The sequence below is a fragment of the Puma concolor genome, chromosome B4 (assembly GCF_028749965.1).
Source record: "Puma concolor isolate L17-30 chromosome B4, mPumCon1.1.hap2, whole genome shotgun sequence".
NCBI classification, from domain to species: domain Eukaryota; kingdom Metazoa; phylum Chordata; class Mammalia; order Carnivora; family Felidae; genus Puma; species Puma concolor.
The window spans coordinates 64,195,170-64,219,347 of NC_141673.1; the positions used below are offsets into that span (position 1 = coordinate 64,195,170).

The 24,178-nt window shown below is 57.7% G+C and overlaps 1 protein-coding gene across 4 annotated transcripts; it reads right to left on the reverse strand.

Annotated features, from left to right (window-relative positions):
- Positions 1 to 6,102: 6,102 nt before the first annotated feature.
- NR4A1 (nuclear receptor subfamily 4 group A member 1) lies at positions 6,103 to 23,754 on the reverse strand. Of its 4 annotated transcripts, none has more exons than XM_086713314.1 (7): positions 23,633 to 23,754; positions 10,218 to 11,095; positions 9,245 to 9,374; positions 8,807 to 8,958; positions 8,263 to 8,465; positions 7,998 to 8,176; positions 6,103 to 6,928 (listed from the first exon to the last, which is right to left on the reverse strand). In XM_086713314.1, exons 2-7 carry the CDS (start codon positions 11,091 to 11,093, stop codon positions 6,672 to 6,674), a joined length of 1,797 nt encoding a protein of 598 aa, XP_086569440.1. In that variant the 5' UTR covers positions 11,094 to 11,095; positions 23,633 to 23,754; the 3' UTR covers positions 6,103 to 6,671. The 4 variants fall into 4 exon arrangements, with proteins under 4 accessions (XP_086569440.1, XP_086569439.1, XP_086569441.1 ...); XM_086713313.1 differs by lacking the exon at positions 23,633 to 23,754 and adding an exon at positions 21,519 to 23,168; XM_086713315.1 differs by lacking the exon at positions 23,633 to 23,754 and adding an exon at positions 14,829 to 18,167.
- Between the last annotated feature and the right edge of the window lie 424 nt (positions 23,755 to 24,178).

The following is a 24,178-nucleotide window of genomic DNA, read 5'->3' on the forward strand; positions in this document are numbered from 1 at the left end:
TCCTCATAATAAATCTCTTCCTATAGATCTGCATTCTATTAATTCTGTTTCCCTGTAGAACCCTGACTAATACACTTGCCAAGGCTGCATGCTTCTCCGGCCTCATTCCACTCACTCTTGTCCCTCCTCCAAAACTCATCCTGTCCCTGGAGCCTTCCCTGCCTGAGGATGAAGCCCTCCTCGGGATCCTATGCCCATGTGGGCGATCCTGTCAGGGAGAGAGGGTCTTGGCTCAAAAAGTGAGTCGTGTGGGATGAATTATCCCACCCTGTGCCACTCCTTTGATGAGCAAGATGTAATCTTTTTTTTTTTTTTTAAGATTTTATTTTTAAGCAATGTCTACACCTAACCATGGGACTGGAACTTACAACCCCGAGATCAAGAGCCGCATGCTCTACCGACTGAGCCAGCCAGGTGCTTCTTCAAGATGTAATCGTTTATTCGTTCACTCGTTCGTTCATTCATACCACACACAGGTAACTGTCCACAGGCTGTGCCCATGCCATACCAAGGTGGACAAATCCCAATGTGGCCCTCTGGGAGCTCAAAGTCTTGCAGAGGAAATGGACCAAGGGATACACCTGGGCAAGAGAACACAAGACATAGTATGAAAGAAGTGGCAGCCGTCTCTACCGGGACCAGAGGGGCCCAAGATTGAGACTACTGCTGTCAATCTCCGAGGGATGCCTGTGGGAGAGAAAGTGACACACTGAGAGTGGAGAAGAAGCCGAAGCACTGCTCTCGGCAAGGTGGGAGGTGACTGGACACCAGAAGAAAAATGGAAAGGCTGCGCTCCAGAGAGCACAGGATAGCAATGTGAAGGGACAGGCAAGAAGGAGGGAAGGGTTCCAGAAAGAAGTGGAGCTACAGGGAATTATGGGAGGGGGGGCTTCCTGGAGAAGGGAAAACACAAAGGCTTGGGGAGAGAGGTCTCACTGAGAGCGGAGGGTGGAAACTGAGGCTTCTGAGGCAGGAGAGACAAAGACAGAGAGAGCAGACTTCTCAGTCAGAGCCCAGCACCATGGCCAGCCAGGGAGCCGGGTGACTGGCTGAGGCCCTCGGAGCCAGGACGGCAGCAAAGGCCTGTGGAGGGCCCTTGAAGGCCAACCCAAGACCTTGGGAGTAAGCAGCTGGCTTTGCGCGGTGAGTGTGGCCTTGGATGGCCCCACCCCATTCTAGCATGTGCCCGGGGGGAGAGCTGAGCCCTGAAGCTGGCCCTGCAGGCCACCCCCAGTCGCTCCGGAGCTGACCCCAGTGGCGTCACAGGGAGTGACTCAAGCCCCAGCAACAACAATGAGTGGGACTGACGTCAGGCCGGGGGCTCCTGACGGTGCCTAGCCTGGCCGGGTAGCCAGCACCCTGTCTGCTGACCCTGTAACCCTGGCCAGGCTGTGGGGCTGAGGAGAATCAGCTGTCGGACTTCTGACATCTGCCCCCTGGGATTCTGGGCAGGGGCTCCAACACCTCCCACCCCCAACACCCCCTCCTCCGAGGCAGAGGAAATGGCTGGGCTTCCGACAGAGTGGCAAAGAGCGTGAGAAAGAGGCACCTCCCAGCCCCGACCTCATCAGGCAGCCTCTAGACCTGGCCCCAGCTCGGAGTTACCATGTCCGCAGCCTATTCTGGAGGCTGCGAGGATCTGTCCCTCGTGTTGGGGAAGGGCGGTGGGTGTCTTTCTCCGGGAAGGTCTCTGTGTTTGTCTCTCTGGCCAAGTTGGGGTGGGGATGGGGCTTTATTTCTGTGTCTGTCCTCAGGGGTAAGGGGCCTGTCATCTCTCTGTCCTGCAAGGTCTATGCATCTGTCTCTTTGGGAGGCATGTGTGTATCTGTTCTTTGGGCCAGAGGATGCTGTGTGACTGTCTTTGCAAAAGGAGAGGGCTATTTACCGCCGCCCCCACCCCCAGTAAGGGGATCTCTCTATGTACCCCCTGGTTTCTTGTCAGGCCAGGGGCATCTATCTATCCTCATGGTACCCCAGTTTACCTAGATTGGGGTCCAGGTCTCCAAGGCTGGGCTGGGTGGGGGCCTCGTCCCTCTGATGTGCCAGACCAGGAGGGCAGCTTCAGTCAGCACGTTGCCTGCCTGGCTTGCAGCTGGGCACCGCTCCCTGCTAACACAGCATGAACCAGAACAGCGCCCCCACCCTTCCCCCGCTGCCTCCCCTCCTGGCCCCGCTGGTGCCTCCAGGTGCCTGAGTAGGGGCTGGACAGTGCCAGTGCCTGGGTCAGACCTTGAGGAGGCCTCGAGTGGCCCCCCAGCCTGGCAGGATCAGGGCCCAGCAGGCGGCAGAGGGGAGCCAGGGTGGTAGGGAAAACAACGGGCACATGGGGTGGAGGAAAGGAGGCAGAAACCCAGGCCGAGGCCTCCAGGGCCCCCTAGTCCTCAGACCCACTCTGAGTCTAGCTGGGGACCCTGGAATGGGCCACCTGCCCTCGGAATGTCCCTGGCTGTGTGGGGAAGGAGATATTGGGGTGGGGGAGTGCTTTTGCTCAGCCTCGCACTAACTCCTTCCTGCCCTCATAACTGGAGCCTGGAGGTTTTAAAGTCCCACTGGCCAGCCTAGGCCTTACCCAAACAGCCCCTAACCTGGGGCCAGCCTGGAGCAGGGGTGAAGGCAGAGGTTTGGGGCTGGGCTCTGGCTGCTCCCGGGAGGACCGGGGAGGGGGGCAGTGGGGACGCTGCAAGGAAGGCCAGGCCTGGACAGGGCTGGAAGGTGGAGTCACAGAAGCTCACCCCATTAGCCTTATCTTCTGAGGAGGCCCAGTGGTTCTGGGGTCTCCACTGGCATCAGAGACTCTGGTGGGGGCTGGGGCTAGTTGAGATTTAAGCTAAAACTCCCTGGGGATCCCTAGGCCTGGCTAGTACAGAGGGACATGCCTAACACAGCTGCCTCAGGTCTGTGAAAGGACATCACTAACAACCTGCTGACTGTCCAGCCACCACACGTGGCCTCCCACCTCTGATGGGCTCTCACAGGCTCCCCTCCACGGCCGCACAACAGCTACCTCACAGCTTGGCACACTGGACACTCGGAGCTGACCATGTGGCATAATACGCCTGGAGCACAGGGTGGTTGCCCGTGACCTTCAGAAGCTTCTCAGCTTCCTTGAGGCCAATGTTTTGCCATCTCCCTCCATAACCAAGTCCTGGTGACCAGAGCCCAGGGATGAAGCAGTTTCCTCCATTCCAGGCCCCAGAGGAGGGTCGTTAGGCACAGACTCTGGGGTATAGAGCACCCACTCAGATCCTAGACCTCAGAGCCACCCAACCCCAGTCACAATGGCACTTCAGGGCTGGGGAGGGGGCCAGGGCCTCTGGGCACAGGGCCCAGCGTGGGTGGGGTGGGGGGAGACAGGGAGGCAGGCTTCCTGGGTCTCCATGTGAGGACAAACGGCAGGCTTTGAGGCCTCGGAAAATCCCGCCTGGGATTCCAGGCCCTGCCAGCGTCACTGCCTTTTGACTATTGTCCCCGTCGGAAATGGGCCCAGCCCCCGGCTAGCTGGGACAGAGCAGCCATTGTGAGGCCCCACCAGGCTCAATGCCCCCTTGTTTGCCCTCCCAGCCCCTAGCAAGACTCGGAGGCCAGTTCTTCCAGTTGCTCAGTGGAAAGAAAGGGCCTGCCTCCAGGCTCCAGCCCTTGGGCGGGGCAGGGTGGGGCAGGGCGGGGCTGGAGAAATCAGCCTCCCACCGTGCACCCCAATCCCCGAGCGCTGGAAAGAAGCCACCGTCCCTGATGGAGTGTCTTCATTTACAAGGCCCTGGGCAGGGAGACCTAGCGGGTTAGCGGGTTAGCGGTTAGGTAGTTAGACACACCCTGCTCAGCCACTTCGAAGCCAAGTGACCTTGGCAAAGTCATTTCCTTTCCTCCTCTTTTGTAAAAGCAGCAGCTATCATTTCTTGGGTGTTTGCTTCACACCAGGCACTGTTTGAAACACTTTGCATGCATGCTTTGCTGTGATCGTTATAGTAACTTTATGAAATAGATACAATTACTTCCCCCTTTATAGCTGAAGGTACTAAGGCACAGAAAGGTTAAGTAACTTATCCAAAATTCTACAGCTAGGAAGAGCTGGAGCCAAGATTTAAAGCCAGGCAGTCCGGTTCCAGGCTCCTTGCTCTGTAGAACTTTGCTGCCCTCATAGGGTGGTAGTGAGGGCTAGAAACAACAAATATCATATGAAAAGAACTTAGTGGGTGATGGAACATTGTACGGGGTAGCTATTTTCACTTTGGGGCTTAGATATCTATACAGACCAAGATTCTCCATTGCCCGCCCCCTGCCCAACCCCTGCCGGTGTTCAAGCACCTAAGTGGCCCTTTTGCCTTCCTCCCAGGGCCTGCCTTGTGCTCCACATCTATCTTTGCTACAGTCAGGGATATAGAAGAGAGTGACCCAAAGGGAGAAGAGTCAGTTCAGTCCCACAACTGGTGGGAGATTTCCCAGCAAGCTCTGCTCCCAACCAGAGTACTGCCCGACCCACCTTCCCACTGCGCAAACGGGAAAACCAAGGCTCGGGGAGGAAGAGGGGCTTTTCAGAGAGCAGCATGGAGTTGGAGGCAGGGCTAAGAATAAAATCAGATCTCCTCACTGAAACTGAACCCCCACCCCGCACCTTGTGAAGTGCTGTGCTTTAACAAAGGCTCACTCAGGGACTCGGGCGCGGGGCACTAGGAACACATGCTTCCAGAAGTCCACCCACTGTTGGAGGTGGTGGTCACCATGCACAGAGCCAAGGGCTCCCCACCCCAACCACATGTGGACTCTTCAGAAGGCCTGGGGTTAGACTGTCTTCCTGGATCCCAAGTGAGAGCATGTGGTTGAAGGCTTCTTGGGGAACCTGCAGGCTATGGCTAGAGCACTGGGAAAGGCACCTGATTCTAGCTTTGGAAGAAAAGCCCTATTTTGTATGACTTCTATCCAGCCAGGGGCCCCAAGGTGGAGAGTCAAGAGTCCCGGGGCAAGTGTTGTGAGAAACAGGTGTAAGGGGCATTGCTTTCAGGTCTCTTGCCAAGTCCTCGAGAAGGAATCAATGCAGCTAGACTGAGCTCAGTGAAGGGGGCTAGACGCTGCCAGCAACCTTGGGCCTCAGGTTGGGGTTGATCTAGGTTCATGTTTCTCAAAAAAGTGGCCCTGAGACCACTTGCATCACAAGCACCGTGGCTGCTTAGTGAAAGTGTAGATTTGTAGGCCCTACCCCTCACCAAATCTGAATTTATGACATAGATCCTAGGAATCTGGGAGCCCCTGGGTGGCTCAGTCAGGCGACCAACTTCGGCTCAAGTCATGATCTCATGGTTTGTGAGTTCAGGCCCTGAGTCAGGCTTTGTGCTGATGGCTCGGAGCCTGGAGCCTGCTTCAGATTCTGTGTCTCCCTCTCTTTCTCTGCCTCTCCCCTGCTTGGGCTCTCTCAAAAATAAATAAATGCACATTTTAAAAACTTAAAAAAAAAAAAAAAGCTCCTAGGAATCTTCATTTTAGGCCAGCTCTAAGCAACTGATGAGCTTGGGAGTTGGGAGGACCTCATAGGGGCACTTGGGCACAGATAGGAACCCTCTTCTTACCAACAGGGCAAGGGCCACCAGCAACCTGGATCTTCTTGCTAGGGCACTAGGCTGGGTCGGAGAAATGTCAAAAACACAGAGGGAAAACAACATCTTGTACTCACAACAGCTAACGGCATCCCAGGCTGCCCTGTACCCAGCCCCCCACCCACGCTCCTGTAGCCCCAGCAGCAACATGAGGTTGGCTCTGCCCCTCATCCTGTTTTACACACATAGAAGCCAAATCAGAGACCACGCCCCGGGTGAGGAACTGACAGCCAGAGCCGTGCTCCCTCCCCTCAGCCAGTCAGACTCCACCACAGGCCCCCTCCACATGGGCTCATCACAGGCTTTCCACACCTCCCAAACCAGTCTGAGTGCTTTGTGTCACCATCCCAAGAAGCAGGTGCCATCATTATCTGTGTCTTACAAAAGAGTAAACTGAGGCCTGTTAGCTCAGGTGGATAACGTCCGAGATTTATCCAGTCACTTCTGTCTCTTAAGTAATTACAGGGCACGTGTGGTGTCAGGGAGGACGTCAGAGAGACAGACGGGGTCCCAGTTTCAGCTACATGTCTATTTTTTATTCAATATATTAAATATATTAATCAGAAAAGTCACATACTATAAATCCAGGAAAATACACAAATATAAATGTCAGAATCTGTCATTTGTCTTCTTCCTAGAGTAAGTTTCTGTACATGTGGAAAAGAGGGCGAGGAGAGAGAGCAGGTGCAAGGAGGCGGGAGAGGGCTCGCCCAGGCTGGTGGGGGCCGCCGCTCCCTCCCGAACCCCCTCTCCCAACGCAGCCTCTTCCTTCCTGTATTTACAGCAGCATTCGGCTTATTTACAGCACAGCGGTGTGTGTTAAAAACGGTTTATCTTACAAAAACATGAAGGCCGGGGCTGGGCTAGGGGGTAAGACAAATAGTAGGGGTCACCCCCGTGAGTGCATCCCCCTCCCCCAGGGCATCAGCTCCCTGCCAACCACCCAGAGCGAGTGGGGAGGCTGACCAGTCTGCAGCTCAAGGCCAGGCCAGGGTGGGGGTGCTCCGAGGGTCCGTGGGCTAAAGGCACGTGGGGTGGCGTAGGAGGGTGCACACACGGTGCACGCGTGTTCCTGGGCTGGGGTCAGAAGGGCAGCGTGTCCATAAAGATCTTGTCGACGATAGGTGGAGGGGGCACCAGGTCCTCCAGCTTGAGGTAGAAGATGCGTTGCAGGCCCTGGGTGCACAGGGTCCGAAGCTCGGGCAGCTTGCCCAGCAGGCGTGACAGGCAGCTGGCTGGCTGGGGCTCGCCCGCCACGGCCGAGACGTGCTCCTTCAGGCAGCTGGCAATGCGGTTCTGAAGTTCCTCCACCCGCCGGGGCTCCTGCAGCCCGTGCCGGTCTGCGAGGAAGGCGAAGGCTTAGGGATTAGCTGTCCATCCAAGGCGCAGAGCCCTGCCCCGAGCCCCGGCCTCCCCCACTTGCCCCCTGCTCTAGACCTGTCGCCACTGACCATCCCCCACACTCTGCTGGCACCTTGCAAAAGCAAGTTCACGCGCGAGCCCCATTGGAAGTCTAGTGGTAGCCTCAGGAATACTCATTATCCTCATCTTCCAAATGACAAACTGAGGCCCAGAGAGGTTAAATGACTTGCCCAAGGTCACAAAAACGAAATAAAACCCTAACCGGATTTTCAGACGAGGCCAGTAGCTTTTTTTGCCCCCCGCCAGACGGTTCCAAGAAGCCCTGGAATTGAGCACTACGTTTTAGAGGCCACCTCCAGGGAAAGCTGGTTTCAAAACCACCACCCCTTCAGCCCAAAGTGCCTTGGATTCTGTCCTATATGGCTGGGCCCCCTGTGAAATTTAAGCGCAAAGGGGGATGGGGGCAGACTGGTGCTTTAAAAAGTAAGAAAAGAGATCTGAAGACCTCCACATTTAACTCCAAAACATCCATCCCGAATAACCATACTTACACAAAGCAGACAACAAGCACACTTAATCTATGCTGATAGAAACCAGGGTAGTAGTTACCCTCAGGGGAGCAGATGACCACAGGGGACCCAAGACCCCTTGGGTAGTGACCACGTCTGCTCCCTGATCTAGGTAACGTTTACGTGAGTGTGCTTGGTGCGTGAAAGTATGTCATTTGCGTGCCTTCCTGCACGTGACATCATTCAGGAAGATTTTAAAAACAAACCAGAACCCTAGGCCATACACGATGACCTACACGAGTCTGCATCTTGGGTAGTATGGGATTAGTTCACAGACTGCCTTGGGCTCTGCCTTGGGCACAGCGGGGCCCGAACCCCGGCTCTGCCGCCCACCAGCTGGGTCACTCTGAGCAAATGCTTGCCCCTCTCTGCATCTAGGTCCCCTCACTTCACCATGTGGGGGCCCACCAAGTGCCAGATGCCAGCCCACCCAGGGCCAGGCCCTCAAGCCCACTCCAGCTCCCCGCTGGCCACTCACCCGTGATGAGGACGAGTGCAGAGAGGCAGGCGAAGGCAGGGACGTCGACCACCAAGCCGTGCAGGGACCGAGAGAAGGCCAGGATGCTGTCGATCCAGTCGCCAAAGCCAGGGGCACACTGGAGCCGGTGCAGCACCAGGCCTGAGCAGAAGATGAGTTTCCCCTCGGCAGGCTTGGACCTGGTGGGCAGGGACGCAGACGTTGGTCAAGGGGCGCTTGAGGACAGGGCAGCAGAGAAGGAGCTGAGGGGGCAACGGCAACTCACCGGTAGGCCAGGCGGAGGATGAAGAGTTCCAGGAAGGCTGACTCCAGCAGCAGGTCCTGGTCGCCCGGGGACAGCTCAGCAAAGCCGGGGATCTTCTCGGCCCACTTGCGGATAACCTCCAGGGAACTCGAAAGCAGGTCATAGAATTGCTGCACATCCCCAGCATCTTCCTTCCCAAAGTGGGGCAGCACCAGCTCCTGGAACTGAGGGTGGTCCGGTGGGGTCAGCACCCCACGAAGGGCCCCGCACTGGGGCCACAACCACACACGGCCATGTCACGCACTCGGATGACAGCCAGATCCCGGGGGCGAGGGAGGAACTGCGATTCTGCCCGTGGTCCTACTCGCCAATCCTCCCATGTTAACCCAGGGCTGAGGCTGCTGGAAGGAGAACATTTTTTTCTTAATTGGCCGCCCACCCGAGGGGGTACATTTTTCCATCTGGTCAGCCCAAAAGGGGCTCCTCTTTTTTCAGTACGTCCAACTGGGGAGGGGCCTTATGCGGTGTTCACAAAGCCACTGAATGTGGAGTGGGCGGGGCTCACCTTGGAGTAATCCAGTTTGGCCGTGCTGGGCCCCGAGTCCAGGTGCGCCCTGACCAGGGAGGTGAGGAGATTGGCAGGAGAGGCATCTGGGGGCTGCTTGGGCTTTGAAGGGAGCCGCCCCCGCCGTCCCTTCAGGCTGTCTGTCCGGACAACTGCAGAGAAACGGGGAGGGCTGAGGAAGGGAGGAAGGGGTCCAGGGAAGGGACTCTCAGCCCAAGCTGTGCATGTCATGCTGGGAAGTACCCTGGAGTCTAAGGACCTAGAGCCCCTGAGACCCTACAGAGAGCACCCCTCCATGAGCCAGGCAGGTGGACCCGAGGTGCAGTGGAGATAAGCCATCTGTGGGGGCCCGCCAGGACAGATGTCTGGGGACACTCTGTCTGCCCCACCCCACTCAGGCCTGCCTCTCTCTCCCACAAGCCCATCCCAGCCACCCACCTTCCTTCACCATGCCTACGGCCAGGCACTTCTGGAAGCGGCAGAACTGGCAGCGGTTTCGCCGCCTCTTGTCCACAGGGCAGTCCTTGTTAGCCAGGCAGATGTACTTGGCGTTTTTCTGCACTGTGCGCTGGATGGGGGGGCAACACGGAACAGGCTGTCAGAGCCGGGCGGGGTGAAGGGGGGGGGGGGGAGACCAGGGGAGGGGACCGTCCAGATCCTGCTGCCATCAGACAAAAGCACTCTCTGTTCACAGCTATTTTTCTAACATTTGGGTGGCAGGGGAGGGAGAGATGGCAGGGGGGGTGGGGGGGCGGACAGGAAGAAGAAAATCTTGGGGACACTGGGAGAGGTTTTTGCCTAAGGACCCCCCCCCCAGGACACAAGATTAGGGGCCAGGGGTTTGGGGCTCCCAGGTAGCCCAGGTACCTGTACATGTAAATGTGCCTCCCTGGGGCAGACAAGAGAGAGTGGAGGAGGGATGGGGGGGTGGGGACGGGAAGCTGAGCAGGCACCCAGAGCTGGGACAAACACACAGCCTGTTCCCCAGTCCGCCCCCAGCCCTCAAGCATCAAGCCCTCTTCCCAGATCCTTTTATCTCACGCCAAGAACATGAGTGCCTGGGGCCCCCGTCCCACTAAGACCTTGAGTTGGGAGAGGACAGGCAGAGGAAACCAGAGGCTGGCCATTAGTACATGCCCTCCTGGGGGCACCCCTGCAGCCTGCACCCTCGCCCATATCTCACCGTCCCTTCACCCCTCCACAGGCAGCCCCAATGGTGCACGAAGGTCCCAGCCCCCGGCCATCTGTGGGTCCCCAGGAGGGCGGCCCACCTGCAGATCAGACCCCTTCCTGAAGGGCAGAATGGGTTGGGAAGAGAACCCCAGGGAGGCTACCGCACAGAGCCTACTGGGAAGAGAGACCAGCCTCGCCCACTTCCCATAAAAAGCTGCACCCAGGGGCAGCCCAGTACCTTGAAGAAGCCCTTGCAGCCCTCGCAGGTGCGGACACCATAATGCTGGCACGAAGCATTGTCCCCACACACGGCACAGCGGCCCTCGCTTCCACCTGGAGCCCCGCTCCGGGCCTTGGCAGAGGGCACAGGTACATCCAGCATCCCTGGGCCATCCAGGTGTGGAGAAGTGGGCGCCAGGCCTGGGAAAGCCGCCGACATGGAATAACTCTCTCTCTCCCCCAGCTGGCAGGGGGCCTGTGTGGGGAATAGCTTCAAGGGACTTTGGACAAGGCTGGGGCTGGGGCCGGCGGGGGGGCTGAAGGAAAAGAAGGCTGGTGGCTGGGGGTGCCCAGAAGCCTTGGGCAGCTGCTCTGTCCATGCCCGCAGGCCTTCATACGTCTGGCTGGGTGAGAAGGGGCCGAATGAGCCATCCCAGGGAGACAGCTGGGGCGGCTGGAAGCTGGGCGTGGACGGTGACGGTGCTGAGCAGGGGCTGCCATAGTAGTCGGAGCCACTGGAAGACAGGGTCTCATCCAGGGGGGCGCTCAACGGGCCAGGATAGCAGCCGTACACCTGGAAGTCCTCAAACTTGAAAGAAGCAGAGGCAGGGGAGGTGGCCGAGGATGAGGATGTGGAGGAGGCCGAAGAGGAGGCCGAGGAACATGGCTGGGCTGTTCCCGGCAGCTGGTAGAGGAAGGTATCAAACTCTCCTGTGTAGCCATCCATGAAGGTGCTGAAGCTAGGCAGGGCAGTGGGGGCAGTGGGGGCTGCCTCAGGGCTGGCCAGGTCCATGGTGGGCTTGCTGAGCTCGGGGGTCAGGGGGTCGCTTGCCAGGTGGTCACGGGATCCTGGGCTCGGTGCTGGTGTCCCATATTGGGCTTGGATACAGGGCATCTCTGAAGTGGGGGGAGACCAAGATTGAGGAGGTGAGAGTCAGTGAAGGAAGTCGGAAGCCTGACCTCTAAATAAGTGTAGGTCTCTAAGCAGCCAGGTGGCAGGAATCCCGGCCAGACACAGGACACTGAGGCGCTGGCACCATGGGCCACCACAGAACCCAGGAATCCTGGTCCCCGGCTGGAGTACCATCTCAACCCCCATGTCACAAAGTCCCCGGGCAGTGGCCCAGCAAGAGTGGGCTCAGTTGGAAAGCCAGCCACACCCCAGGCAGCCTGGGAACCCTAGGGAAGGCACCCAGCCAGCATTTCTCTGCTGGAACAGGGGGAGGCTGTGTTCCTCCAGCCCCCTGCCCTCCCGCATCGGGTAAGGCATGGGTGGGGGCTGGGAGAAGGGTGGGGAGGAGAGGCAGACAGGCAAAGCCTTACTTAGCCCATTCTCTGGGTGCAGAGATGTTGTTTCCCTAACCTGGCACTTCTGGGAATATTCCCAGGCACGGCCCAGCCTTTGCAAAACCCCCTCTCCTCCTCCCCGCACAGTGCCTGGGAAGGACATCCTCAAAATGGAAGAGGAGCTAGGAATGAAGGCCCAGCTGCCTAAGAAAGAGGCCTAAGCAGCCATGAGCCTGTCCCCCCATCCCTGCCCCCACCCTACACATTGAACAAAGGCTGCAGCTCCCACGCGCACCCCAGTCCTGCCATCTGGGGATGGGCGCCCGCTCTGCGCTGCCTGGGATGCTCTCAAAAGCATAAAGGAAGGGAGCCCAGACCTCCTCACCCAGTTCCCCACTCCCTGGGGGATCAAGTAACCGGGCTCCAGACCTTTAAAGGCCAAATGCTAGCGGGAGGCCCAGTGGGGATAGGAGGGAGGAGAGAACAGCCCCCCTGGACTTCCAGGAGAAGGGACAGTCCCTAAGAAGAATTTTTCTGCTATCCCCAAAGCATTTCCCCTTGTTATTTTTATAAGAGAACACTCGGAGCCCAGCAGACTTGAGGTGGCTTTACAAGGAAGAGAAGGAGGCTGTCGGCGGGCAGAGGGAAGACAGTCCGTCCTTGCCTGAGTCCCTCAACTAAGGGATGTCTATGCCCTGACGAACCCAGGAGCTCAGGCAAAGAGGGCTACACCCTCACTCCTGAGAAGCCTGAAGGAGCAGAGATGGCACCACGTAGGGGGAATCTGTAAGTTTGCAGACTAACACAGAGAAGGCTCTGGGGCAGTTTGCCACCCCACATCCATGCCTGGGGTCTGCACAGCTCCGGCCCACCCCGTTAGGGTGGGTACGAAAGCAAACTGGAACAGAGAGTGCCACAATCAAGGAAACAGTGAGGGGGGCAAAGGCTGGCACCACTTCCTGGCCAGGAGCCCAGGGGGTCCTCTGGTTATAGCCTTTCCCCCCACCTCCATGGGCCCTGGACAGGGCAGCTCCACCCCTGGCCTGTCACTCCCACAGCCAGCCCTGGCACCGAAGCCTCTTGGAGCTCTGGCACCGCCCACCCAGCGGTGCGCATCCACATGCACATATAGCACCTGCAGGATATGAGGGTGGCCACGTCTCCCTGCACTAGGACAGTCTAGGTAGGGATGGGTTTAGGGTGGCAGCCACACGGGGCTGGGCGTTCCAGCCTTATTCAAATCCTGTTTCTCCACCTGGACGTCCCACATCCGGATCAACCCCCACCAACCTATAACCCCCCCCCCCTTTGTGCAGGTACTTAACTGCACCAGATATGGACCTACATCTAGCCTCAGGGGGGAGGCGGGGAAGCAGTCCCACAGGGAGGAGGAAGAGGCGGGGTTGAAGGAGGGAGCAGGGAGAATCCGGCTTCAGGCAGGTCCTGGCAACAATGTGGTTTGCACCTGTTATGCTGAACAAGCTACAGGCTGCACCCTACCTGTATGATCCAACAGGGACTGGGGGAGGGGGGTACAGATGTGATCAGCATGTGAGGCTAGGACGGTGAGTAGGGGGGGTATCCTTCAGGTACCACACCAGAGATTCCAACGTTAGCAACTCCCACACAGGATCCCCAAGGACCAATGTTTCCACATCTCCCCCCCACCCCACCCCCCCTCACTCACACACACACACACACACACACACACACACACACACACACGCTCCAAGCTACAGCTAAAACAATCTTCCCTGTACTTCCAGATATCCTGCCCCTAGGAAGACTCGTTTAGTCCAACACAAGCAGTACCCCTCCGCAGTTCAGCCACCAATCCTGGCCATTTCCTTCAGCAATCCAGAAGTCTCCTGACACAGTTCAGGCAGCAACTTCGGGCTGGGGACCCTGGCAAACGAAGCCATGGCCTCTACAGTGTTAAGAAAACAACTAAGGGAATAGGGAAGGAGGCGAACAAGCGGGAGGAAGAAGACCCTTTTAGAAATCCAATCCTGACAGGAGTTGGATGGATCCCAGCAGTTAAAGCTCTGCGTATCTTTTCCTCTACTGTACTGAGACTCCATCAGCACCCCAGTCCAGGGCGTACTTTGCCACTTGGACACCCTGGAGGCTGAACTACAGCCAGCCTCCTACTAAACAAGTCCCCACTCCTGGCCCCGACTCTAACCCCCTGCGGTTTCCACCTTCCACCTTGCACGGACACTCCCCCCCCAACCCCCACCCCCACCCCCGGCCCAGCAGACTGAAGTCCGACCCGGGTCCTCATCCCATTCCAACCGGCCCCCTTCCACGTCAGAGTTGCACCCTACACCCGCCCTCCTGCATGCTGACCCTACAACATCCTTTCTGCCCGCGCGTACGCCCATCTCCTTCATGCAACACCCCTAATAACCAAAGCAGAGAGCGCTGCTGAGATGCACGCTCCTCGCGGGGGCACCTACCCGGCTGGCTCCTGCTCCCCCTGCCCGGGACCGGCACCCCGAGTCGCAGTCTGGTCCCTCGTGCGCTCCCGCGGTCCTGCACACTCCCCCAAGTTCCGCAGTCTCTGCCACTGGGGCTCCCCGGCCCGGCCCGACCCTCCTCTTAAGTGCTCCGTGACGCACGGAGAGGGGCGGGGGCGCCACTGACGCACGCGGCCCGGCGAGCTATGGCCATACAAGGGCGCGGGGGGCGGCGCGGTTCCGGCGGGAGGCGGCCAGGGGGAGGCGCGGGACGGGGAGCCCGAGGGGGCGGGGCGAGAGGGGGCCTGGAATGTCTGCGCGCGTGACGCACGCGGGGTTCCATTGACGCAGGGAGCGCGGATTGTTTGATCTATAAATAGCCCCCTCGCGCCCGCCGGGCCGGCTAAAAATAGCTGCTCGCGGACTCCCGAGGCTCCCCCCGCCGGACCCAGGACCCGACCCGGGTCCCCCAGGTCCGAAATAACCGGCCCAGAGGGCCAGAGCCCGAGAAGGGGGCGCTCTAGAGCCTCAGCCGCAGGGCTTCCCCGGACTAGGCTGTCCTCAGCCTCCGGCTGCCCCGGGGAGCCACGGCCGCGCCCGCTCCCTCCGGCTCCCTCCACACCCGGCTCCGCCTTTGCACTCTCCCAGCCCTTCCTGGACGCCTGAGGCGGGGGGTGGGGAGGTGGGCACCCACTGCCGCAACTGGGCTGCTGGAGCAGGCAACTAAGGAACCCACCCCGGGCAACCTGCGCCCCCACTGAAGCCCAAGGCACAGCCAAGTGCACTTGACCCGTCTTCCCCAGCAGGGTCGATGGCGAGAGTTTGGCCCAGGGTCATCAGAGCCCACCGCTTATTTCCGCCCCCTACTCTCCCATGCAAAGTACCTTCCAAGGGCAGGGGTTCGCCAGGCCCAAAATGGGCTGATAGGCTCCGCTCCACACGCTGAACTTGATTTCTCACCAGTCCCCTTCCCAGTCCCTTGCAGAGTGGGTGCACTATAGTTGGGAAATTACCGAATTTCAGAACCGGGTGGAGCCTGAGAAATCTTGTCAAATTTGTGGCGACTCTTCCCCATTTTATAAATAAACAAGCTCAGAGAAATAATGGCACTTGCTCAAGGTCACACGGCGAGGTGGTGACACACTGGGGTGGAACCCGGGACCTCTGATAGCATCTCTAGGGGATTTTTCCACGACCTCCCCTGTCCATGACTCCCACCTCACCTCCAGCACCTGTAGAGAGAGCAGCTCTGACCTGCCCCACCGAGCAGGAAGGGACTGCCAGGGCTGTATCTGGACACAGACCACGCTGCAGCAGCCACCGGAGACTTCTCTGGTCTGGCTGTCACCCTTCCACCCCCATTCTACCCCAGACCTGGGGAGGCCTGCACCTGCTAGGTCAGAGAGAGGGGAAGTAGGCCTAACGTTTACAAGGAGGAGAAATGCCCCCACCAACACTTGGGTCCCAGCCAGCCAGCCAGCCCCCTTCTCCCCTGTAAGTCAGTTTGAAGGGTTTCTGCTAACACTTTCACTGCGCCTTAGCCTTAGCCTGCTGGGGCAGCCCAACTCTCACCTCATCTGGTCATCCTACAGCACTTCCCCTACCCTTGAGCCACTTCCTGTTCCTCACCTCCCATCTCGGATTTCCCACACCCTTGTCCCCTGCCCCCACTTCTGCCCACTCAAAGGTCCTGCCAGCATTTCAAACTTTACCCGTTGCAGACGGAGCTCGTCGTCGCTGTACTCCGGGCCTACCACCCCATCTCTGCTCCTGATGCCCCACATGCAACTTCTCATTTTTTCTTGAAATTCTATTTTGGGACATCGCTTGGATCCCCTGTTTCTACTCCAACCACACGCAGCCCAGCCTCACTGGTGCAGGAAGACAGCAGACCAGCTGAGTGAGGCCAGTGACCTCTGCTTCTCCTTGCCCACACCCAATAAGGAAACTGCCCCTTAACCAGCTTGTCTCCTCTTCCCAAATCCTCCTGCTCACCAGTGGAGTAGTCTTCATGCAACACAGATCTCATTCAGTGATCCGGTCACAACCTGCCGTAGCTCCCCCACCTCAGCATATAATCTCAATGTGGACCAGTCTTCAGAGAGCTCTGGTTTTCCCCAAACCATCTTCCAGAGACCCTTCAAGGCCACCCGGGTGAAGGTGAAGCGTGGGTAGAGTAATGCAAGGGGACCCATACAAGATCCCCATCCCACCTCAAGCCAAAGTTTTGTGTTCCTTTGTGTTGGGCTCTTGCATAGGGTTTGCTTGGAAAAAAGAGATTCCACAGGAAAAAGTGGGGGGGGGGGGCTTTAAAACTGCTAATATAATTCACATCCTCCCATTTTACAGATTAGGACCCAAGAGTTCCCAGAGGAGCTGCACCTTGCTCAGAAGTGCACGGCAAGTTTGGGTTGGTGAAGCCAGTCCCAGGCACATCAAGGGCTGGCTTGCCACCTAGCCTGTCACCCCAACCTGGAATGCCTCCCTCCACCCCAACAGGGCCTTCCTCAAAAACTAAAAACAATTTGGGGCACCTGGGAAGCTCAGTCAGTTGAGCGACTGGTTTTGGCTCAGGTCATGATCTCGTGGTTTGTGAGTTTGAGCCCCACATCGGGTTCTGTGCTAACAGCTCAGAGCCTGGAGTCTGCTTCAGATTCTGTGTCTCCCTCTCTCTGCCTCTCCCACGCTCGTGCCCTGTCTCTGTCTCTCAATCATAAGTAAACGTTAAAAAAAATTAAAAAAAAAAACAATTTTAATGTTAGCAAAAGATGATTAGCCAAGTCAATGTTCACCTAAACAGGTGTATTAGCTGCAGCTTGACCAATCTGTGCTCAAGCCCAGCCTTACCAGTCCTCTGCAAGCTGAGCCAGCCTTGAGCCCTGGCACCTCCCTGTCCTCCCCACCACTTTCCATTTGTGAAACGCAACACAGACCCATCCCTACCCTGGGGGGGGTAGGGATCAGTCCACCCAGGAGCCTCAGGGAACTGAGTGTGGTGAGGAGCTGCCCCAGGCCCTGGACTACATCTCCAAATCTCATCATTTAGCCTCCAGATGTGTGCCTGCAGCCCAGGCCCCACTTCCCCGAGGTCCCAATAATGGAGGGGAAGACAACCGCAGCCGCCATTTGGCCACGCGTGTGGAGGCAAGGATGCCAGGGGGTCTGAGTCTACTAAGCACTGAAAGTAAGTAAATAAGGAGACAAAGGCAGAGTCCCTCTGTGGGAACACAGCCAGGGCCACCCATTCAGGCACCCATGTGGAGCATCAAGCTTAAGGCACAGGGGAGAGGGAAGAGGGGCTTGGGGACCCCAGACCTTATCCCTGCTGGCCAGAGGCCCTCCAGGGAGGGTATCCTGGGGCTCTGAGGAGGGTAGAATCTAAGGTGGAACTCTGGGGAAAGGCATACTTCATGCAGACTTTGGGAGGCCTAGAGCATAAGCTGGTCCCAGGCTCCCAAGGGATCCCCAAATCCAGTCCCCAAGAGCAAGGTCAGAGTGAGCAGCCCCTTATGGGAGAAGGGGTGGGATGGGAGGGGGAGGGGTAACGATGAAGGAGGTAATGACGGGAGAGATATCCAAAACTACAGGCGAGGACCAGAAGGTAAAGCAGGACCACGATAACAACACAGGAAGCGCAGGGAGAGAAGAGGTCATGTTGGGAATGAGACAACAGTCCGCACGGGGCTCTCACAGCATGGCCTGGCTCAGCCCACCAATCTGCCCTCATTACCCACCACCACCACTCTCCACTGCTCCCATAAAGGACCTCAGGCTAAACTTCCCACCACTCAGTGGGCATAGTGCCCCTCTTCCTCCCTACTGCTCTGATCCTGCTCGTCCCCCAAGACTTCTGGCCATTGCCCTCCCCCTGCCTGACTCTTAATGCTAAGCACCTTCTCATAGGTCGAGGGAGTCATGGGGAGTACCAACCAAGGGTCAGACCTCGGTCCACGGCACTTCACGTGGATTCCTCCACTAAACCCTCCACTCAACTGTCCAAGTTTGAATTGTGACCCAAATTTTATAAACGAGGAAATGGAAGTTGGGGGGGCAAGACTCAAATGCAAGTCCAGGAACTCCCAGTTTGGGGATGGACCCACCGCCTTTGACTCTGAACTGCGAAGACTGTGGCTTTGGACCTTGATTGTTCTAAGTACACCACAGAACCAGGTGCGCGTGCGCGTGCGCACACACACACACACACACACACACACACACACACACACACACAGCCTGTAAACTGAAAACAGCAGTTCCTATGGGCGGGGGTGGGGGGGTGGGGGGTGTCTTTGGTGGGACTGGATGAAGTCCGGCTCCCAATCTCACAACAATCACGCAGGTCTGTTTGCTGTGGAAAAGTCATCAAACTACATACTCTCAAGGTTTCACACCCATGATTTGTGCACTTTTCTGCATGTACATTTTCAAAAACAAAAAGTTTATTTAAAAAAAATTTTTTTTTCAACGTTTATTTATTTTTGGGACAGAGAGAGACAGAGCATGAACGGGGAGGGGCAGAGAGAGAGGGAGACACAGAATCGGAAACAGGCTCCAGGCTCTGAGCCATCAGCCCAGAGCCTGACGCGGGGCTCGAACTCACGGACCGCGAGATCGTGACCTGGCTGAAGTCGGACGCTTAACCGACTGCGCCACCCAGGCGCCCCAAAAAGTTTATTTTAAAAAAAACCACCCCTACTCAGTCGGTTGAGCGTCCGACTTCGGCTCAGGTCATGATCTCGCGGTTTGTGGGTTCGAGCCCTGCATCGGGCTCTGCGCTGACAGCTGGGAGCCTAGAGCCTGCTTCAGATTCTGTGTCTCCTTCTCTCTCTGCCCCTCCCCTACTCATGCTCTGTCTCTCTCTCTCTGTCTCTCTCTCTCTCAAAAATAAATAAATGTAAAAAAAAAATTTTTTTTTAAATAACCACCCCTAAATGGGAGAGACTTATTTATTCACAGGGACACAGATGCCGATGCAATTTACCGAGTACACGTTCATTCAAGTGTGTGTTACTGAAATCAGAGAAACAGTGGCTGCTTCTCATTATATATTTGTTCTACAGACTACTCAGGGCACCGCTACAGTTAGAAGAGGTTACAATGTCTAGCATTAGAAAGGGATCTTCACACAGTGTGTTTTCTGTCCACCCAGCAGGTTTTCTGAAACACTCACTAGGCCCTGGCCCCTCCTAGTCAAATCTTATGGGGCCTGGGGACTTATGTGCTGACTCACCCCCTCCTTCACCTGTGTGTGAACATGAGGGGAAGGCCCTGTCTCCCTGACCTTGGCAGGGGGTAGCCTTCATGCATCTTTAATAGTAACCGGCCCAGGGCAGGCCCCAAACGGGCAGCCGATGTCCACCATCGTTCATCGGCCAGGACGGCTGGTGTCAGTTTGGGTAAACAGGGATGGAAAAAGTAGAAGTATACAGCCCCTTTCCCACACTGCCCCCCACCCCCAGCCTTGGGCTGTGCCACCCCTCCCCACCCCCCCAGCAGAGGGCAGGAGCTTGCCCTACTTTCTTCAAGACCATCGCCACCCACATACCTCCACACGCTTCCCGAGTGGTGGGCAGAGGGAGTGAGTTTGCCTCCTCTCGCTGAGAAGTGGCCACGAGAGCTTCCCCTCCTCAGCCCCAGGACCTACTGCCAGCCCTGACCTAGCCACTTCCTTTTCCTGCCTTGGCAATGGGTAGGGGGATTTGTGCCGTGGGCACAGAAGCAGTGCCTGCTGCCCCAGGGGGCTTCTGGAAACTGGGGGGTGCAGGGTGAGGCCCTGGCGTCTGGTCTCCCGGCCCTTACCCAGGCCCTGCCACAACCACGCATGTTGTTACCTCTGAACAGAGCCCGCCAAGGATGTGAGCAGGTAAGCCACGGTCTGCCACCTCTCACCCCAGCCCCCAGCAGGGACAAAAGATGGAGGGACTCTCAGAAGCATCTGTGACCAGGAGCCAGCAAGCCTGGTGTCTCACCTGGGGCCAGTCCTTCGCCCTCTCCAAGACTGTTCTTCATCTGCCCAGTGTAGACAACATCACGCTCTGGGGCCATGAGAACTCAGTTCATTAGGGGAAGGGAGAAGCACAACAGTGAAATGGAGCACTGCCTGAGGGCCTAGACTCTAGGAACCTGCAGTAGGATCGTGGGGGGGGGGGGGGGGGCAGGCAGGGAAAGGAGATAGAAGGGTCTTCAGCTGGACTGGGGAGCCAGCACCCCCTTCTTCAAGAATTAGAGAACAGTAACCCCATCCACACCTCTCCCCCTCCACGGCTGAGTGAAAGGAAATGAGAGTGTGCCCAGAGATGGGGCTCCACCTAGCACCGGGAAGATTTCAGACTCTGCATGCAGCAAGTGCTCAACTAATACTCTGGAGGAAAGCCTGTGAGTTAAGGAGGTCAGGCCTCTCTCCACAGAGGCTATCTTTAGTCCAGTGACTTCTCGACCCTCACCTCCTTCTCAGGCTAGGGGGCATTAACATACAGCACAAAAAAAGAAGATCAGACTTTGGGAAGAAGAGCCAGACAGTGCTGGAAAAACGCAGACAAGATCGTGGAGTGCCTTCGGGAAAGGTCGGCCCACGCCTCATCTGCGCCCTCCCCAAGCCTCCTTCCGTGCCCCTCAGTCTGCTCAGCTCCTGGCCAGCTCCTCTCCTCCACCCTTGGAGGGGCTCCCACCAACTTGCAGAACATCACCACCACCCACCAAATTCTCGTGCCCCTGCCCAAGGTCTCCACCCAGCCTCCTTGGGCAAAATTTCAAATTCCAAAATAAAAACCCTCTGATAACGAGCCCCAGCCGGAAAGACTGATGCATTTTCCTATTGTTAAAGTATTTTTAGTCGCAGGCTCTGGATTCATTTAGAGACTCACGTTCAGAAAGGAGGAGGGGGATTCTTTTTTTTTTTTTTTTGAGAACTGAGAAGGAAGGCCCAAGAGCCTCCCACGTAAGGAGCTGCCACTTCTTCCAGGCCGGGCTGCAGCCCCTGGCCCGGGGCCCGGGGAGCGTGTTTGTGGCAAGATGGTTGGTGCAGTTGCCAGACCTCGTTCCAGCCGTGCTTCGCAGGCACCAAGACCAGCTGGGAGGCCAAGAAAGGAGAGCGGGGCAGGGGCTGAGGGCTGAGGGAAGCCGAGCCCCCCCCCCCCCCCCGTCCCAACCAGTTGTGGCAAAGAGGTGGGGACCCTACTCAGGGACCGATGCCGAGGCTCCCCGATGGACACCTAGCTCACTCCAGCGTCCCTCCCCAGCCCGAGCAGACCAGTACCTCACCCAGGCTGGGTCAACAGGACAGGAGGACTGAGATCATGCTGGAAGTCTCCAAGGAAGGAGAGAGACAGAAGCAGCACCTGTCTATTTCCACACCTCCCAGTGCCAGGTCACAGCGTGCTCCCAAGTACAGCTCCCACCACCATACGACTCAGGTCTAGCTTTACTCTTACTCCTCGGGAAGGCCTGCCACCCTTGCTTCCTCCTTCACACCCCTCCTCTCAGGGCCGAAGAAACCGCAGTGTAGATCGTCACAATGGAAAGAGACCCAAACAGCCCAGCTCCCGTGCCTCAGTTTCCCCATCCCTACGACTCACCAGCTATCTCTTCACGATCTGCTTAGACTCTCAGAGGTCCTGGACAACTGCACCAGGCGAGAATCCTGGGGTTGGTTAGGGGCTCTTCCTGGCGGCCTCAGGGAGCCCTGCGGGATGAGACGGGACTGCCCAGTCAGCCCGGCCTGCCCGGCCAAGGCTATGCACCAGCTGAGCGGACTTAGGACGTGGAGCTGTCTCCAAGCCAGCTTGTCCTCCTCTGTTTATATAGCCGAAACCAGAGCCGGCCTCTGGGGACAGAGGGAGCTGCCTCGGGGCCCTCTTGGCTGAAGCCTGACTTTGGCCCAGGTCAGCAAGAGCCCAAAATAGTCAGCTGACGGGAGCCCCGGCGTGAGCGTGACCCTGGGCCCATGCCCGGGCCTGGCAGACAGGTGCCCACGTCACAAGACCAGCGGCTCTAGCACTCATGGGGCCCCAGCTGGCAGCCCCTCAGGGTGGCCCTGGCATTGTATAAGGCATGGGGGTTCCACCCAGTCACCACCCAGTCACCACCATCACCCCGACAACAAGGTGAACACGAGGAATTCTGCCCATGGGGGCCGCTCTGTACCCACGGGAAGGCCAGGCGCTCAGGAGGCGGTCTGAGCTGACGGTAGAGGTGGGGGCCGGGTTGGGGGAAGCCATCTGGCCCGCTGCTGTCATCATCACTCACGTGCCTCCCCGGTCCAGATCCCTGGCTGACCAGGGACACCTGCCTCTCCCACTTACAGTAATTCCTCTCCCTGCCCCCAGCCCAAGGTTGGTGGCACAGAGCCTGCGGCCAGTAGACGGCCAGGTGCACACCCAGCTCAGCCTCTGGAACAGGAGGCCCTGCTTCCTAGGGCTTCCCCTCCTTCCACCCAGGCTCAGGCCGGACACCTCCTCCTCCCCTGTCGCAGCCACCTCTGTGGGACTCCCTGTGCCCTGAACACCAACTCCACATGAGGTAACAGTGTTTGGGGGGTTGGGGGAGATATGAAACCAGCTCCTACTTCATCCAGGGATCCCTCAAGGCCTGAAGGGGCCTGTGACCTGGAGATAGCCCCCTGTTCTGGGGAAGGAAGAAGGGCATCACAGATCCCTGGCCGGGGTGCCAGGCTGAATTTCAGCTCTCCCAAGTAAACATGGTAACCAGGCCCATGGTGCCCTTGGCCCCATCCTAGTATCTGAGATCCCCAGGGAAAGGCCTGGTGGAAATTTCATTCTCACACTTCATTCTTCACCCCTAGATCTGCTTGTACCTTCTCCAGAAGTGTCCTCAGGCAAGGAAAGTAGGTCCTCCACCAGCCAACCAGACCTCTGGGCTCGCCCAGACTCCAGGAGACCTTGATTCTAAGTTTGGCTCTATATGCCCTCACTATAGGATCTTGAAAAGTCGCTTCTCGCCTCCGTGACTCCGTTTCTTCATCCATAAGGGGAGGAGGTGAACTAGATGGCCTAGAATCCCTCTGGCCATGGCCACAAGTCTGAGATTTTCCCCCTTGGGGATGCTGTGTGAATAGCGGAGGGCCTGTCCTTGCCCTTTGCCAGTAAAATCTTCCCCATTCATAGAAGCACCTTCCCATACCAGACCCCACAGGCCTGCCATACAGGCCTGCCATAGTAGGAAGGGTGTGGTCATCCCCTTTTGCGGGGGAGATGATCCCAGGCTTCCCTTTGTGCATTCCAGTGTGCATGCCCTAGAAACAAGCCAGCTTCCCATCCCCCATGCCTGCCCCACCCCCCAACCCCCATGCTCCTAGCCTGGCCTTGAGCTGGCCAATCCCACCCCATCAGCTTCCTGGAACCAGAACGTGTTGCCTTGGCAACGGCGGCCATCTACCCACATCCCTGCCCCTCTCCTCCCACACCAGCCCATGCCCCCAGGCCCAGAGCCCCGCAGCCTATCCTGCTGAGAAAGCTAGGCTTCCCCCTTCCCCACCCCCACATTGCCCCCATCACTGAAGAAATCAGATCTTCCCAAGCAGAGCAGAACCTCACCCGCCACCTCTGCAGGGCTTCCCCCTCCATCCCCCAAACCACATCCACTTAGGGCAGCTCCACACCCACCTCTGTCCCCCAACCTTACCTGCTTGAAGGCCCCAGGGGTGTACAAAGGACAACAGTAGAGCACTTACCAATCTGGATGAACCAACAGACCTCAGACAACACTCAACCATCCCTTGTGCCTTCAGGGCCTGGCAGGCGGAGCTGGGATGCCTGAGAGGGGCCAGGGCTGGCCTCTGTCCATGGTGGAAGCCTACGGAGGGAGAGTCCGTGTGAGTGAGGAATAACCAGCCAGCAGGGACACTCCCTGGAGGCAGCACAGCCAGGAAACACAGGAGTGGGAATAGAGGCAAGACCCGGGCCGTGAGAGCTGACAAGCCAGCCCAAGGATTTTCCTGGGCTGGGCATCAGAAAGTGGGGGCACACACCCTAGGCAAACAGCTCTTGGGGATGTGAGGTGTGAGCAGGAACAGCTGACATTGTGTGGGACATCTCAGGACCATGGGGACACATGCCAGCACCCAGCCCCTCAGCCTCATGCCTCACTCCTGGATTGGGGTGGGGGGTGGCTTTAGCCCAGCACTCAGCCCTGATGTGCACAAAAGGGCACTTCGTAGGCAGAGAAAAGAGAGCTATTGTGAGGATAGAGTAAAATAACCTCTCTCTCCTTAAGGGGC

Coding starts and splice junctions, on each gene's coding strand:
- NR4A1 (XM_086713314.1), bottom strand. CDS start 11,093: ATGCCCTGTATCCAAGCCCAATATGGGACACCAGCACCGAGCCCAGGA. Junction 9,375..10,217: donor GCTGCAAGGGCTTCTTCAAG/GTACTGGGCTGC, acceptor CCCCCCATCCAG/CGCACAGTGCAGAAAAACGC. Junction 8,466..8,806: donor CCAAACTGGATTACTCCAAG/GTGAGCCCCGCC, acceptor GACCACCCTCAG/TTCCAGGAGCTGGTGCTGCC.